At 38.2% G+C, this 17,522-nt stretch overlaps 2 protein-coding genes across 7 annotated transcripts in view; one reads left to right on the top strand and one right to left on the bottom strand.

Moving 5' to 3' along the window:
* The window catches only part of DCLRE1A (DNA cross-link repair 1A), a 132,982-nt gene that overhangs the window by 83,320 nt on the left and 32,140 nt on the right, over window positions 1-17,522 (bottom strand). Inside the window, exon 10 of one of the 2 annotated variants that reach the window (XM_056528985.1) lies at window positions 7,812-7,962. The exons of the other annotated variant lie outside the window; for it this stretch is intronic. Coding sequence (XP_056384960.1) covers window positions 7,931-7,962 — 32 coding nt within the window. The 3' untranslated portion in view covers window positions 7,812-7,930. Of the gene's footprint in view, window positions 1-7,811; window positions 7,963-17,522 lie in introns of those variants that run through there. 2 annotated transcript variants of the gene reach the window in all.
* PLEKHS1 (pleckstrin homology domain containing S1) overlaps window positions 1-17,522 on the top strand; it is a 55,938-nt gene that overhangs the window by 22,967 nt on the left and 15,449 nt on the right. For 2 of the 5 annotated variants that reach the window (XM_056528992.1, XM_056528988.1), the window contains 5 exons: window positions 2,309-2,428; window positions 2,782-2,883; window positions 7,753-7,888; window positions 8,813-8,913; window positions 11,927-12,224. In XM_056528992.1, coding sequence (XP_056384967.1) covers window positions 2,309-2,428; window positions 2,782-2,883; window positions 7,753-7,888; window positions 8,813-8,887 — 433 coding nt within the window. In that variant the 3' untranslated portion in view covers window positions 8,888-8,913; window positions 11,927-12,224. Of the gene's footprint in view, window positions 1-2,308; window positions 2,429-2,781; window positions 2,884-7,752; window positions 7,889-8,812; window positions 8,914-11,926; window positions 12,225-17,522 lie in introns of those variants that run through there. The other 3 variants (XM_056528991.1, XM_056528990.1, XM_056528989.1) reach the window with 3 other exon arrangements.

Here is a 17,522-nt window from a genome sequence, read left to right as displayed (position 1 = left end):
TCACCGCTGATCTCTAGTGATGGATAGGCTGTATTCTCAGTGATGTCACCGCTGATCTCTAGTGATGGATAGGCTGTATTCTCAGTGATGTCACCGCTGATCTCTAGTGAATGGATAGGCTGTATTCTCAGTGATGTCACCGCTGATCTCTAGTGATGGATAGGTTGTATTCTCAGTGATGTCACCGCTGATCTCTAGTGATGGATAGGCTGTATTCTCAGTGATGTCACCGCTGATCTCTAGTGATGGATAGGCTGTATTCTCAGTGATGTCACCGCTGATCTCTAGTGATGGATAGGCTGTATTCTCAGTGATGTCACTGCTGATCTCTAGTGATGGATAGGCTGTATTCTCAGTGATGTCACCGCTGATCTCTAGTGATGGATAGGCTGTATTCTCAGTGATGTCACCGCTGATCTCTAGTGATGGATAGGTTGTATTCTCAGTGATGTCACCGCTGATCTCCAGTGATTGGATAGGCTGTATTCTCAGTGATGTCACCGCTGATCTCTAGTGATGGATAGGCTGTATTCTCAGTGATGTCACCGCTGATCTCTAGTGATGGATAGGCTGTATTCTCAGTGATGTCACTGCTGATCTCTAGTGAATGGATAGGCTGTATTCTCAGTGATGTCACCGCTGATCTCTAGTGATGGATAGGCTGTATTCTCAGTGATGTCACCGCTGATCTCTAGTGATGGATAGGCTGTATTCTCAATGATGTCACCACTGATCTCTAGTGATGGATAGGCTGTATTCTGAGTGATGTCACCGCTGATCTCTAGTGATGGATAGGCTGTATTCTCAGTGATGTCACCGCTGATCTCTAGTGAATGGATAGGCTGTATTCTCAGTGATGTCACCGCTGATCTCTAGTGAATGGATAGGCTGTATTCTCAGTGATGTCACCGCTGATCTCTAGTGATGGATAGGTTGTATTCTCAGTGATGTCACGCTTATCTCTAATGATGGATAGGCTGTATTCTCAGTGATGTCACCGCTGATTTCTAGTGATGGATAGGCTGTATTCTCAGTGATGTCACCGCTGATCTCTAGTGATGGATAGGCTGTATTCTCAGTGATGTCACCGCTGATCTCTAGTGAATGGATAGGATGTATTCTCAGTGATGTCACCGCTGATCTCTAGTGATGGATAGGCTGTATTCTCAGTGATGTCACCGCTGATCTCTAGTGAATGGATAGGCTGTATTCTCAGTGATGTCACCGCTGATCTCTAGTGATGGATAGGTTGTATTCTCAGTGATGTCACCGCTGATCTCTAGTGATGGATAGGCTGTATTCTCAGTGATGTCACCACTGATCTCTAGTGATGGATAGGCTGTATTCTCAGTGATGTCACCGCTGATCTCTAGTGATGGATAGGCTGTATTCTCAGTGATGTCACTGCTGATCTCTAGTGATGGATAGGCTGTATTCTCAGTGATGTCACCGCTGATCTCTAGTGATGGATAGGCTGTATTCTCAGTGATGTCACCGCTGATCTCTAGTGATGGATAGGTTGTATTCTCAGTGATGTCACCGCTGATCTCCAGTGATTGGATAGGCTGTATTCTCAGTGATGTCACCGCTGATCTCTAGTGATGGATAGGCTGTATTCTCAGTGATATCACTGCTGATCTCTAGTGATGGATAGGCTGTATTCTCAGTGATGTCACCGCTGATCTCTAGTGATGGATAGGCTGTATTCTCAGTGATGTCACTGCTGATCTCTAGTGAATGGATAGGCTGTATTCTCAGTGATGTCACCGCTGATCTCTAGTGATGGATAGGCTGTATTCTCAGTGATGTCACCGCTGATCTCTAGTGATGGATAGGCTGTATTCTCAATGATGTCACCACTGATCTCTAGTGATGGATAGGCTGTATTCTGAGTAATGTCACCGCTGATCTCTAGTGAATGGATAGGCTGTATTCTCAGTGATGTCACCGCTGATCTCTAGTGATGGATAGGTTGTATTCTCAGTGATGTCACCGCTGATCTCTAGTGTATGGATAGGCTGTATTCTCTAGTGATGGATAGGTTGTATTCTCAGTGATGTCACCGCTGATCTCTAGTGATGGATAGGCTGTATTCTCAGTGATGTCACCACTGATCTCTAGTGAATGGATAAGCTGTATTCTCAGTGATGTCACCGCTGATCTCTAGTGATGGATAGGCTGTATTCTCAGTGATGTCACCGCTGATCTCTAGTGATGGATAGGCTGTATTCTCAGTGATGTCACCGCTGATCTCTAGTGATGGATAGGCTGTATTCTCACTGAATACCAATATATATCTTTCTTTCAGAGTCTTGGACAAGGTCACTGAGTTGCCGCCTAAGCCACCGCGGGGATCCCCTCTTACACCATTAAGCAGGTACTCCAAGGGAAGCCAGCTGAAGAAAGCTCAGATTCTGAGACTGAGGTAGTAAGTATGTCTATGAAACCCCTCAATGCTCCACCAATGACATACTGCTACATGGAGGACATGTCTGGAGGAGCAGCTCCTACAGACATTGTCACTCAGCTTTCCCACAGTCCTGAAGAGCAAACATGCCAAGTTAAGCCGTACTGTACCTACTTCAATAGATATTATATAGCTATTCAGGATTCTAGGAAAGCTGAGAGTTGTTTTGGCTTCAGAAAGAAAACGGTAGCGCCGGTCCGGTCAGCTCAGGGTCAGGCGTCTGCTGAGAAGCCAATACAATTTAAGAAGTTGTTTTGTTTTTCTTGATGTGCAAAAGTAATTGGAACTTTTTTTCGAATTTGATTTTTCTTCAGTGAACAACAAAGTGAATCGGATTTTGAATCAATAAAGTTTTCGGTGCCCACAGAAAACCTGCAGAAATACCTGGGGCTTCAGGAGGCCGGAGAACAGCTGTGGTAGGTGCAAAATGGTTAAATAACTGGTCAGACCAGTGGTGGAAAGATCCGGTATAGACTGTAACAGAGCCAAAGATCGCCGAAATACCGAGCCTTAGGGGATCAATACAAGTAAAACCGCCACATATCAGCACCAGGCACAGTGTCTATGTATGAACTCTGCTGTATAATAGCACATGCAATAGTACCAGCAATATAACACATAGTAACACATATAACAGTATCAGCCATAGTTATTCTAGAGTCATATACTGTATATATAACAGTATCAGACATAGTTCTTCTATAGTCATATACTGTATATATAATAGTACCAGCCATAGTTCTTCTATAGTCATATACTGTATATATAATAGTACCAGACATAGTTCTTCTATAGTCATATACTGTATATATAACATTACCAACCATAGTTATTCTAGAGTCATATACTGTATATATAACAGTACCAGACATAGTTCTTCTATAGTCATATACTGTATATATAATAGTACCAGCCATAGTTCTTCTATAGTCATATACTGTATATATAATAGTACCAGCCATAGTTCTTCTATAGTCATATACTGTATATATAACAGTACCAGCCATAGTTCTTCTATAGTCATATACTGTATATATAATAGTACCAGCCATAGTTCTTCTATAGTCATATACTGTATATATAATAGTACCAACCATAGTTCTTCTATAGTCATATACTGTATATATAATAGTACCAACCATAGTTATTCTAGAGTCATATACTGTATATATAATAGTACCAGCCATATAACACATAGTAACACATATAACAGTACCAGCCATAGTTCTTCTATAGTCATATACTGTATATATAATAGTACCAGCCATAGTTCTTCTATAGTCATATACTGTATATATAACAGTACCAGCCATAGTTCTTCTATAGTCATATACTGTATATATAATAGTACCAGCCATAGTTCTTCTATAGTCATATACTGTATATATAATAGTATCAGCCATAGTTCTTCTATAGTCATATACTGTATATATAATAGTACCAGCCATATAACACATATAACAGTATCAGCCATAGATCTTCTGTAGTCATATACTGTATATATAATAGTACCAGCCATAGTTCTTCTATAGTCATATACTGTACATATAACAGTACCAGCCATAGTTCTTCTATAGTCATATACTGTATATATAATAGTACCAGCCATAGTTCTTCTATAGTCATATACTGTATATATAACAGTACCAGCCATAGTTCTTCTATAGTCATATACTGTATATATAATAGTACCAACCATAGTTCTTTTATAGTCATATACTGTATATATAATAGTACCAGCCATAGTCCTTCTATAGTCATATACTGTATATATGATAGTACCAGCCATAGTTCTTCTATAGTCATATACTGTATATATAATAGTACCAGCCATAGTTCTTCTATAGTCATATACTGTATATATAACAGTACCAGCCATAGTTCTTCTATAGTCATATACTGTATATATAACAGTACCAGCCATAGTTCTTCTATAGTCATATACTGTATATATAATAGTACCAACCATAGTTCTTTTATAGTCATATACTGTATATATAATAGTACCAGCCATAGTCCTTCTATAGTCATATACTGTATATATGATAGTACCAGCCATAGTTCTTCTATAGTCATATACTGTATATATAATAGTACCAGCCATAGTTCTTTTATAGTCATATACTGTGTATATATAATAGTACCAGCCATAGTCCTTCTATAGTCATATACTGTATATATGATAGTACCAGCCATAGTTCTTCTATAGTCATATACTGTATATATAACAGTACCAGCCATAGTTCTTCTATAGTCATATACTGTATATATAATAGTACCAGCCATAGTTCTTCTATAGTCATATACTGTATATATAATAGTACCAGCCATAGTTCTTCTATAGTCATATACTGTATATATAATAGTATCAGCCATAGTTCTTCTATAGTCATATACTGTATATATAACAGTACCAGCCATAGTTCTTCTATAGTCATATACTGTATATATAATAGTATCAGCCATAGTTCTTCTATAGTCATATACTGTATATAATAGTATCAGTCATATATCTTCTATAGTCATATACTGTATATATAATAGTACCAACCATAGTTCTTCTATAGTCATATACTGTATATATAACAGTACCAGCCATAGTTCTTCTATAGTCATATACTGTATATATAATAGTATCAGCCATAGTTCTTCTATAGTCATATACTGTATATATAATAGTACCAGCCATAGTTCTTCTATAGTCATATACTGTATATATAACAGTACCAGCTATAGTTCTTCTATAGTCATATACTGTATATATAATAGTACCAACCATAGTTATTCTATAGTCATATACTGTATATATAATAGTACCAACCATAGTTATTCTATAGTCATATACTGTATATATAATAGTACCAACCCTAGTTCTTCTATAGTCATATACTGTATATATAACAGTACCAGCCATAGTTCTTCTATAGTCATATACTGTATATATAATAGTATCAGCCATAGTTCTTCTATAGTCATATACTGTATATATAATAGTACCAGCCATAGTTCTTCTATAGTCATATACTGTATATATAATATTACCAGCCATAGTTCTTCTATAGTCATATACTGTATATATAATAGTACCAGCCATAGTCCTTCTATAGTCATATACTGTATATATAACAGTACCAGCCATATTTCTTCTATAGTCATATACTGTATATATAATAGTACCAGCCATAGTTCTTCTATAGTCATATACTGTATATATAATAGTATCAGCCATAGTTCTTCTATAGTCATATACTGTATATATAATAGTACCAGCCATAGTTCTTCTATAGTCATATACTGTATATATAATAGTACCAGCCATAGTCCTTCTATAGTCATATACTGTATATATAACAGTATCAGCCATAGTTCTTCTATAGTCATATACTGTATATATAATAGTACCAGCCATAGTTCTTCTATAGTCATATACTGTATATATAATATTACCAGCCATAGTTCTTCTATAGTCATATACTGTATATATAATAGTATCAGCCATAGTTCTTCTATAGTCATATACTGTATATATAATAGTATCAGCCATAGTTCTTCTATAGTCATATACTGTATATATAATAGTATCAGCCATAGTTCTTCTATAGTCATATACTGTATATATAATAGTATCAGCCATAGTTCTTCTATAGTCATATACTGTATATATAATATTACCAGCCATAGTTCTTCTATAGTCATATACTGTATATATAATAGTATCAGCCATAGTTCTTCTATAGTCATATACTGTATATATGATAGTACCAGCCATAGTTCTTCTATAGTCATATACTGTATATATAATAGTACCAGCCATAGTTCTTCTATAGTCATATACTGTATATATAATAGTATCAGCCATAGTTCTTCTATAGTCATATACTGTATATATAATATTACCATCCATAGTTCTTCTATAGTCATATACTGTATATATAATAGTATCAGCCATAGTTCTTCTATAGTCATATACTGTATATATGATAGTACCAGCCATAGTTCTTCAATAGTCATATACTGTATATATAATAGTATCAGCCATAGTTCTTCTATAGTCATATATTGCTGGTACTATTATATATACAGTATATGACTATAGAAGAACTATGGATGGTACTATTATATATACAGTATATGACTATAGAAGAACTATGGATGGTACTATTATATATACAGTATATGACTATAGAAGAACTATGGCTGATACTATTATATATACAGTATATGACTATAGAAGAACTATGGCTGATACTATTATATATACAGTATATGACTATAGAAGAACTATGGCTGGTACTATTATATATACAGTATATGACTATAGAAGAACTATGGCTGGTACTATTATATATACAGTATATGACTATAGAAGAACTATGGCTGGTACTGTTATATATACAGTATATGACTATAGAAGGACTATGGCTGGTAATGTTATATATACAGTATATGACTATAGAAGAACTATGGCTGATACTATTATATATACAGTATATGACTATAGAAGAACTATGGCTGGTACTATTATATATACAGTATATGACTATAGAAGAACTATGGCTGGTACTGTTATATATACAGTATATGACTATAGAAGGACTATGGCTGGTAATGTTATATATACAGTATATGACTATAGAAGAACTATGGCTGGTACTATTATATATACAGTATATGACTATAGAAGAACTATGGCTGATACTGTTATGTGTTACTATGTGTTATATTGCTGGTACTATTATATATACAGTATAACACATAGTAACACATATAACAGTACCAGCCATAGTTCTTCTATAGTCATATACTGTATATATAATAGTACCAGCCATATAACACATATAACAGTATCAGCCATAGATCTTCTATAGTCATATACTGTATATATAATAGTACCAGCCATAGTTCTTCTATAGTCATATACTGTATATATAATAGTACCAGCCATAGTTCTTCTATAGTCATATACTGTATATATAATAGTACCAGCCATAGATCTTCTATAGTCATATACTGTATATATAATAGTACCAGCCATAGTTCTTCTATAGTCATATACTGTATATATAATAGTACCAGCCATAGTTCTTCTATAGTCATATACTGTATATATAATAGTATCAGCCATAGTTCTTCTATAGTCATATACTGTATATATAATAGTACCAGCCATAGTCCTTCTATAGAAATATACTATATATATATATATATATATATATATATATATATATATATAATCAGCCCTGGTGCCCATAGCACCTGACATTGTTTAAACGCTCACCTCATAGGGTGTCGAAGTGGAAGGGCCCGGTAGAGATCGGCTGCTTGTTTCATCATGGCGATCATATTGAGTCCATGAACGGATTCCGTACGGGAAGCGTAGAATTCTTCCACCAGTTGCTGAGTAATTCCGCTTCAGAGAAGGTGAGACCTGCTTTTTAGCTCGGCGCCATTATGGTCTCCGGCTTAGGCGATGTTGGATGTCCTCTCAGATCGCCCTGTCGGAATACATTTTTTTTATATTGCTTTATGCTTTGCTTACCATGCTTTACACTGCAGCTCTGCTTGTTTAGATTTACCGTACAAGCAGTAATGATCACAGTGACATCCAAGCATGAGCTATCCTGTATGTCAGTGTTTCCCAACCAGTGCACCTCCAGCTGTTGCAAAACTACAACTCCCAGCATGCCCGGACAGCCAACGGCTGTCCGGGCATGCTGGGAGTTGTAGTTTTACAACAGCTGGAGGCGCACTGGTTGGGAAACACTGATGTATGGTAAAATCGCCATGTAACCCATGACTATTATACAGCCTATCGAAATGTTTTTGCAAACCTTATAGCACAAAAATAATACTGTACAAATGTAAATGTGTAGAATTCCAGCATATTTGCATTTCTGCCGCTTGCAGCTGGCGCAGATTTTCCGCTATAATTTATGCCAATGTTCAGCCGTAAATTATAATTAATCCTTCCATCCGACTTGTTCCCTATAGTTTTTTTCCGCTAAACCCCCATTCAGGGAAAGGGGCGAAAACTAAAAAAAAAAAAAAAAAAAAAAATAAATAAATTTTTACCATTAAACTTACGCAAAATAAACCACAACTTTTTGAATACTAGAAAACTTGAGTACGTGGCTTACAATCACCACAAGGTTATGTTCATACGGTGCAATATTTAAGCTTTTTTGATGCATTTTTTTCCCTTGTAATTTTTGCCAAAATTGCTGGAAAAATTGCGCCCTGGCAGGAATACGCACCAAGTGAACACAGCCTCAGTGTAGGCTGACTGAGCGTTACGTACTAGTCGGAGGGGAGGACACTGACCTGCTTTGTTGTTGCTGTCACTAGGTGAATCTGGTGGTGACGCGGAACAAGAAAGCTCCTGTTTTCCACCTTGACGGTTGCAGTTGTGAGAGACTATGATGATAGCGCCTCCTGCAGGAAAACAGGTACATTTCTATTAAATGGTCACTCTCATTAAAACTAATTTCTGCTATTGCACTCCTTATGGTAAATAAAAAATCTTTCTTATGTACTCTGTTTAAAAAACATTCAAAAATGAAGTTTTCTATGTGTTATTTGTGTTTAAAAAAGCTGCCACTAGGTGTCTCCTTATTTGTCCAGAGCACATTTGCCCCCCATCTCTTGCACAGACTTTGGACTCCTGCTGGCCTGGCAGAAGTCCAAAATCAGGAAATGCAGGCTGGAGTGCTGAGGGGTGTGTGTGCAGCCTTAGCCAATCATAGCTCATCTCACACACTGAACTGCTCTGGGCTGTGTGTAGCAGAGTGAGGGAGGAAGTTCTCCCCTGTATGGCTTCAGATGATGTCACGCCTGCTGGGGAACGCCCCTTCCCAGTCTGTGAATCGGACCTGAGACTGAGCAGAAAATACAGAGCAATATCAAGGTAGAAAACTAAAAACATAATAAAAATAAAGGCAGGGGGTGGTTTATCATGATGGGGGCAGTGAACTGGGGGGGGGGGTTTATAACATTTATCAAGTTAATGAGAGGTACTCTTTAAATGGGCACTGTCATGAAAACAAAAAATTGATATGTTGTAGTACTTAAGTACTACAACATATCTGTAATATAGTTTAATTAAAAAAAGTGATTTTAAAACAGTTTAAAATCACTTTTAAATTCGGCCACTAGGGGTCGCCCTCCTAGTGGCCGAATGCATTCTGCAGTGACGTCACTACAGAATTTCGACTAATTTCAGCCGGGCAAATGAGTCGAAATTCATTCACTGCGCGCTGGCTTCCTGTCTGTCAATCAAACAGGCAGGACGCCAGCGCAGTAAAGTCCAGGAGCAGCCGCCCTGGCCGCACCATGCACGCAGCCTGTACCTCAGCCCAGTTGGAGTCTGCACTCTCTCTGCAGACTCCGGTAACTGAATTGGATTCCCCGGCACGTCCTGCATCTGGATTCCCCATTTCTCCGCAGCTCGCAGCGCAGAGTTCGCTGTCCCGGCTTCTTCTATCCATCTGAGCGACCGGAGTTCAGGGGAGGGGGGTGGGAGGTTGGTATGAATGGGTGCCTCCAGTTGTTTCCCCACTACAAATCCCAGCATGCCCTGTAAGCCAATAGATGTCAGGACATGCTGGGAGTTGTAGTTGTGAAACAGCTGGAGGCACCCTGTTAGAACTAAGGGCGGAAGTCCCCCCCAGCAGGCATCAGTGACGTGGTGCCTGCTGGGGAAGTCTGCCTGGTAGTGAGCACACTACCAGGCAGACAAAATGCCATTTATTAGTCAATAAATATAAAAATAAAGGCAGGAAGGGGGTTAGGGATAGAAGGGCAATAGGCAGGGACAGAAAGAAAAAAAAAAAAAAGAGGGTTGGTGGGAGCTACCCTTTAACTATTTACAGATTGGAGTTGAGGAGGTGGGGGGATTAGCGAACAACTATGGTTTCCAACCACACAAGGGAGCTGGACAAAACCGTTTAGGGTAGACCACCCTGTGGTTATATACTCCATTTCCGCAGGGTGGTCTATCTTGAGTGGTTTTGCATCATGTTTTTCCCTAAAGGCTTGAATGATAAACTTTTGTTCCTATTCACACAACTTCATAAATTACGCACCATTTTTTTATGGCTTTGGTACATTACTGCGGAGATTGGGTGCTACATTGTAGCAGCTTGTATTAATTTGGGACAGCGTTTCAAATTGTCCGCCGACAAAACAACACTTTATAATATCCACCATGTTTACTTATTTTGCTTGCTCGGTGTTGCCATAGCAGCATGACTCTGCATTGACTTCCTGTCAAGTGGCCTTCATTCATGAATGTGTGTAGATGCAAGTGGAGATCACATGACAGGAAGTCCATGTGGAGTCATGCTGCTATGGCAACAGTGCTACAGTCCTCTGCATATTCCGCTTGCTCTTTGTTGCCATAGCAGCATGACTCCACCTGGACTTCCTGTCATCTAACGTTCAGCCATGAATGTGTGTTGATTTAAGTAGAGATCACATGACAGGAAGTCCATGTGGTTCATAATGCTATGGCAACCCAGTGCTACAATCATCTACAACATAGTCTGCTTGCTCTCTGTTGTCATAGCAGCAGGATTCTACATGAACTTCCGGTCATGTGGTCTCCACTTAAATCTACACACATGAAGGTCACATGACAGGAAGTCCAGGTGGAATCCTGCTACTATGGCAACAGTGACTCATTTATCTACATATTCTGCTTGCTCTATGTTGCCATAGAAGCAGGATTCTACATGGACTTCCTGTCATGTGATCCCCATTGAGCTTTACACACATTCATAACTGAAGGTCACATGACAGGAAGTCCACGTAGAGCCATGCTGCTATGGAAACACAGAGCGAGCGGAATATGTAAATTATTGTAGCACTGTGTTGCTATAGCAGCATGACTGTACCTGGACTTCCATGGAGTCCAGGTGGAATCCTGCTGCTATGGCAACAGTGACTCAATTATCTACATATTCTGCTTGTTCTGTGTTGCCACAGCAGCAGGATTCTACATGGACTTCCTGTCATGTGATCTCCACTTACCCCCTACACACATTCATAACTGAAGGTCACATGACAGGAAGTCCATGTAGAGCCATGCTGCTATGGAAACACAGAGCAAGCGGAATATGTAAATTATTGTGGCACTGTGTTGCCACAGCAGCAGGATTCTACATGGACTTCCTGTCATGTGATCTCCACTTACCCCCTACACACATTCATAACTGAAGGCCACATGACAGGAAGTCCGTGAACAGAATCGTTAAGTCTGTTAATGTTACTATGGCAACCCCCCAAAGCAAGCGCAATATTGACCTCATCGTTAAGACAATATATTGACAATGTATAAATCTCCTCCTGTATATTGTACGGCAGTGACATCACAACTCTCAGTACTGTATATAACGCTATTTTTTTCCCCCAATGTTTATTCATCATATGTAACTTTATATATATATATTTATTTTTTTAAAGGAATTGGTTTGGTCCATGTCACTGTGGGCAAGACGCTGAAATAGATGGAAAAAGAACGCACTGAATTACAGCGAAACGCTGAACCGTGTTCCCTATGTACGGCATATAGATTATCTATAATGAAGCCGCGTCCGTTCCTACCGCGGCAGTATGTAAGGTCTATTGTATGGCCAAAAAATCATTGTATCTACCTGTGATCACGTGAGCACAGATACAGGGCGTCTGCGTCCAGAACGAGTACATACCTGTGTATGTTATATAAATAGAAGTTATACTGCATAGGTGTCCCACCAGCGGCCCCCCCCCCCCCCCAGCTGTTGCAAAACTACAACTCCCAGCATGCCCGGACAGCCGATGGCTGTCCGGGCATGCTGGGAGTTGTAGCTTTGCAACAGCTGGGTGGCCACAGGTGGGACACCGACTTATGATGTATCTAAACATAATCCTATTTAGGGTGGGTTCACACCACAATTTTTCTATGCGGTTTCGACATACGGTTTCATAAAAAAAAAAAAAGGTATGCAACCGTACAGAAAACCGTGGCCATAGACTTCCCATTAAAAACCGTATGCACCATAATGTATACAGTTGTCTCCGTTTTTCAAACCATAAGTTTTTTTTTAAAACTTTTTTTCTGGACAGAAAACCATGGCCTACCACGGTTTTTGGTCTGGTGAAACCCCGTATGTTTTTTTTTTTTCTTTTTGTAACATGAGAGTCAATGGGAACCGTATGTGCGTACGGTTCCATCCGGTTTTCACCATACAGTTTTTTTTTTTTCTTGGAATTTCAATCAGATAAGTAAAACTTTATTCATAATGGAGTGAAAAGTTAAATACGTTTTTTTTTCTTAAAAAATGGATGCAACCGGACATCATTTTTCAAATCTTATACAGATAAAAAAATTTGTACACACGTTTTGATACAGTTTAGTCAGGTTTTGAGGAATCGGTATTTTTTTTTTTTTTTAATCAAAAACCTGATACGGGAACTGTATTCCAAAAATGTGTTGTGAACCCAGCCTTAAGTTTTTGCAATACAGTTCCTGTATCAGGTTTTTGATTAAAAAAAAAAATAAAAAAAAAAGGATTCCTCAAAACCTGACTAAACTGTATCAAAAAGAGTATATAAATTTTTATCTGTATACGATTTGAAAAATGTCTTGTTGCATCCGTTTAAGAAAAAAAAACGTATACGTTTTTAACTTTTCACTCCATTATGAATAAAGTTTTACTTGTTTGATTGCACAGTTTTTTTTTCTTGGAATTTCAATCAAACAAGTAAAACTTTATTCATAATGGAGTGAAAAGTTAAAAACTTATACTTTTTTTTCTTAAACGGATGCAACAAGACCTTTTTCAAATCGTATACAGATAAAAATTTATATACTCTTTTTGATACAGTTTAGTCAGGTTTTGAGGAATCCTTTTTTTTAATCAAAAACCTGATATAGGAACTGTATTGCAAAAACTTAAGGCTGGGTTCACACCACGTTTTTGCAATACAGTTCCCGTATCAGGTTTTTGATAAAAAATACGGATTCCTCAAAACCTGACTAAACTGTATCAAAACGTAGGTACAAATTTTTATCTGTATACGATTTGAAAAATGATGTCCGGTTGCATCCATTTTTTTAAGAAAAAAAAAAGTATACGTTTTTAACTTTTCACTCCATTATGAATAAAGTTTTACTTGTCTGATTAAAATTCCAAGAAAAAAAAAATCTGTGCTAAGTCAAAAACCATATGGTGAAAACCAGATGGAACCGTACGCACATACTGTTCTGTATGGTTCCCATTGACTCCCATGTTAAAAAAAACAACAAAAAAAAAAAACGTATACAGTTTAATAGTTTTTCACCCGGACCAAAAAACGTGGCACGCCACGGTTTTCTGTCCCAAAAAGAAAAAAAAAAATTAAGTTAAAAACTGTATGGTGTGAAAAATGGAGACAACCGTATACATTATGGTGCATACGGTTTTGATTGGGAAGTCTATGGGCACGGTTTTCTGTACGGTTGCATATGTTTTTTTTTTTAAATGAAACCGTATAGCAAAAACGTGATGTGAACCCATCCTTAGAGAGTCTCTAATATAGCAAAACACCCGTATAATGTCATCCAGTAATCCGGAAAAAGACTGAGAAGAAAAGTCTTGGACTATGAGATAATCCAGAATCTATCTGAAATGTATCCCGTTGATTCGGAACCAAGAGAAATTAACCCTATAAGATATAGTGGCGGTACAGCAATATATATATATCTTCTATAACTTGTGGCTCTCCAGTGTTTGTAAGAAAAAAAAAAAAACAGACTACAACCAGGGCATGATGGGAGTTGTAGATTTACAAGCGCCACGAATTAGCGAAGAGTGCTAGAAGCAAATTCATACAGAATAAAAAAAATAATAAAAAATCCCCATATACAGGCATTCTGGATTATAGGACAGTGAATATGGTGCTATATAAAAAGGATACAATTCTATACATCCGTATCATGACTAACTAACATTGTATATTATGTATCTAATGTAAATAAGACGTCTTATTTGTATCAATAAACTAACAGTATATAAAAAGGTGAAGTGTGTTTGCCGGGATCCTCTAGATGGCGCAATGACAAATCTATATGGGGAAATCCATTCACTCATCAAGCTCAAATTGTAACACAGCCACGCTTGCCCTCTGGTGAAATCCCAGTTTAAACAGATAGTCAGGATCCTGGTAAAGCTGGGTGCTAAATGCTGTATAGGGATAATAAAAGTACAGAGCTTTTCTGCTGGTACCACAAATATTATGGACAAAAGAATTCACAGTGCAGGAAGTAGACATAGAGTTTGATTAGAAGACATATGTACAGTGTGAAGAGCGCGTTTCCAGGGCTACCCTGCCCTCTTTATCAGGTCACTCTTAAAATTGCATGGTTCTGCATTTCAAAGGAGGGGGGAAACAGCGCCCCGCACTGCACTCGGGCGGCAGTACAAGCTGTGACATTACTTCTTATCTCTACTACTCCTCCTACATTAAAGGGGTACTCCGGTGGAAAAATCTTTTTTTAAATCAACTGGTGCCAAAAAGTTAAACTGATTTGTAATTACTTCAAATAAAAAAAATCTTAATCCTTCCAGTACTTATCAGCTGTTGTATGCTCCACAGGAAGTTCTTTTCTTTTTGAATTTCTTTCTAGTCTGCCCAGTGTTCTCTGCTGTCTCAGGAACTGTCCAGAACAGGAGCAAATTCCCATAGCAAACCTCTCCTGCTCTGGACAGTTCCGGACATGGACAGAGGTGTCAGCAGAGAGCACTGTGGTCAGACTGGAAATAAATTCAAAAAGAAAAGGACTTCCTGTGGAGCATACAGCAGCTAATAAGTACTGGAAGGATAAAGATTTTTTTTTTTTTATAGAATTAATTTACAAATCTGTTTAACTTTCTGGTACCAGTTTTCCAGCAGAGTACCCCTTTAAATGCTGACATTTTCAAGGAACCCTTCAGAATAAAAAAGTGCAGCTCTGAATGGAGATGGACTGTAGTCCCCACGACCCCTGCTCATGAAATAACTCTACTGCCACCTGCAGGGCTGCCAGTCAGCCTCAGGCCTCTTACTGCAGTTTTGGTCACTCTCCCTCCTGCTACTCCTGTAACTTTCTCTCTTGCTGCACTTCCTGTCACTCTCCCTCCTCTCAACATCCCTATTGTCACCCTCCCTCCTGGTGCACTGCAAAAAAAAAAAAAAAAACATACAAAAAAGATGTATATCTTGCAAGCAGTAGTTTTTTTTTTTTTTTTTTGTCCTGTTAGGGTGCGTTCACACTGAGGAATAGGAGAGGAAAAATCCCGCCGTGGAATGGACGTATTTTTTTTTTTGCAGAATTTTGAGCAATTGCAGAATTTTTTTGCGGAATTCCGCACAGATTTTCCGCACTGAGTATAGGAGGAAACTTCTTTTGCTGGAATACCACCACCACCACCAATTGGAATTTCCTTTCTTTTTTATTTTTTCAGCGCAAATTCCGTGCAGAAACGATTTCAAGCAGACATTTTTTTTTACCATTGACTTCAATGGACTTCTGCTCGTATTCCACAAGAAGAATGAACTACTCGAGTAAATTCCTCTTGAATTACAGCAGACGTACCCCATTAAAAATGTAATGGGAACCATCAGTGTTTGTTATGCAAGACTATTCAGCTCATTTCTAGTCTCTGACTGAAGAAGCCTAAACAAAAAAAACAAAAAACAAAAAAATATATATTTTATTTATTACACACACAGTCATGGCCGTAAATGTTGGCACCCCTGAAATGTTTCTAGAAAATTAAAAGGGGTATTCCAGGAAAAAATTTTTTTATATCAACTGGCTCCAGAAAGTTAAACAGATTTGTAAATTACTTCTATTAAAAAATCTTAATCCTTCCAATAATTATCAGCTGCTGAAGTTGAGTTGTTGTTTTCTGTCTGGCAACAGTGCTCTCTGCTGACATCTCTGCTTGTCTTGGGAACTGCACAGAGTAGAAGAGGTTTTCTATGGGGATTTGCTTCTACTCTGGACAGTTCCCGAGACACGTGTCATCAGAGATTACTTAGACAGAAAACAACTCAACTTCATCAGCTCATAAGTACTGAAATGATTAAGATTTTTTAATAGAAGTCATTTACAAATCTGTTTAACTTTCTGAAGCCAGTTGATATATACATTTTTTTCTTTCCTGGATAACCCCTTTAAGTATTTCTCACAGAAAAGGATTGCAGTAACACATGTTTTCCTATACACATTTATTCCCTTTGTGTGTATTGGAACTAAAACCAAAAAAGGAGGGGAAAAAAAAGCAAATTGGACATAATGTCACCAAACTCCAAAAATGGGCTGGACAAAATTCTTGGCACCCTTAACTTAATATTTGGTTGCACACCCTTTGGAAAAAATAACTGAAATCAGTGACTTCCTATAACTATCAATAAGCTTCTTACACCTCTCAGCCGGAATGTTGGACCACTCTTCCTTTACAAACTGCTCCAGGTCTCTTATTCGAAGGAGCCTTTTCCCAACAGTAATTATAAGATCTCTCCACAGGTGATCAATGGGATTTAGATCTGGACTCATTGCTGCCACTTCAGAACTCTTCAGCGCTTTGTTGCCATCCATTTCTGGGGGCTTTTTGACGTATGTTTGGGGTCATTGTCCTGCTGGAAGACCCAAGATCTGAGGCAAACACAGCTTTCTGACACTGGGCTGTACAGTGCAACCCAAAATCCATTGGTAATCCTCAGATTTCATGATGCCTTGTACACATTCAAGACACCCAGTGCCAGAGGCAGCTAAAGAACCCCAAAACATCATTGACCTCCACCATATTTCACTGTAGGTACTGTGTTCTTTTCTTTGTAGGCCTCATTCCGTTTTCGGTAAACAGTAGAATGATGGGCTTTACCAAAAAGCTCTATCTTGGTCTCATCTGTCCACAAGACATTTTCCCAGAAGGATTTTGGCAAAATGTAGTCTTGCTTTTTATGTCTGTCAGCAGTGGGATCCTCCTGGGTCTCCTGCTAGAGCGTTTCATTTCATTTAAATGTCGACAGATATTCCAGCTGTCCTGCAGGC

The sequence above is a fragment of the Hyla sarda genome, chromosome 7 (assembly GCF_029499605.1).
Source record: "Hyla sarda isolate aHylSar1 chromosome 7, aHylSar1.hap1, whole genome shotgun sequence".
In the NCBI taxonomy this organism is placed as follows: domain Eukaryota; kingdom Metazoa; phylum Chordata; class Amphibia; order Anura; family Hylidae; genus Hyla; species Hyla sarda.
The sequence above is the reverse complement of the archived record's forward strand: the minus strand, read 5'-3'. Positions and strand labels throughout refer to the sequence as shown.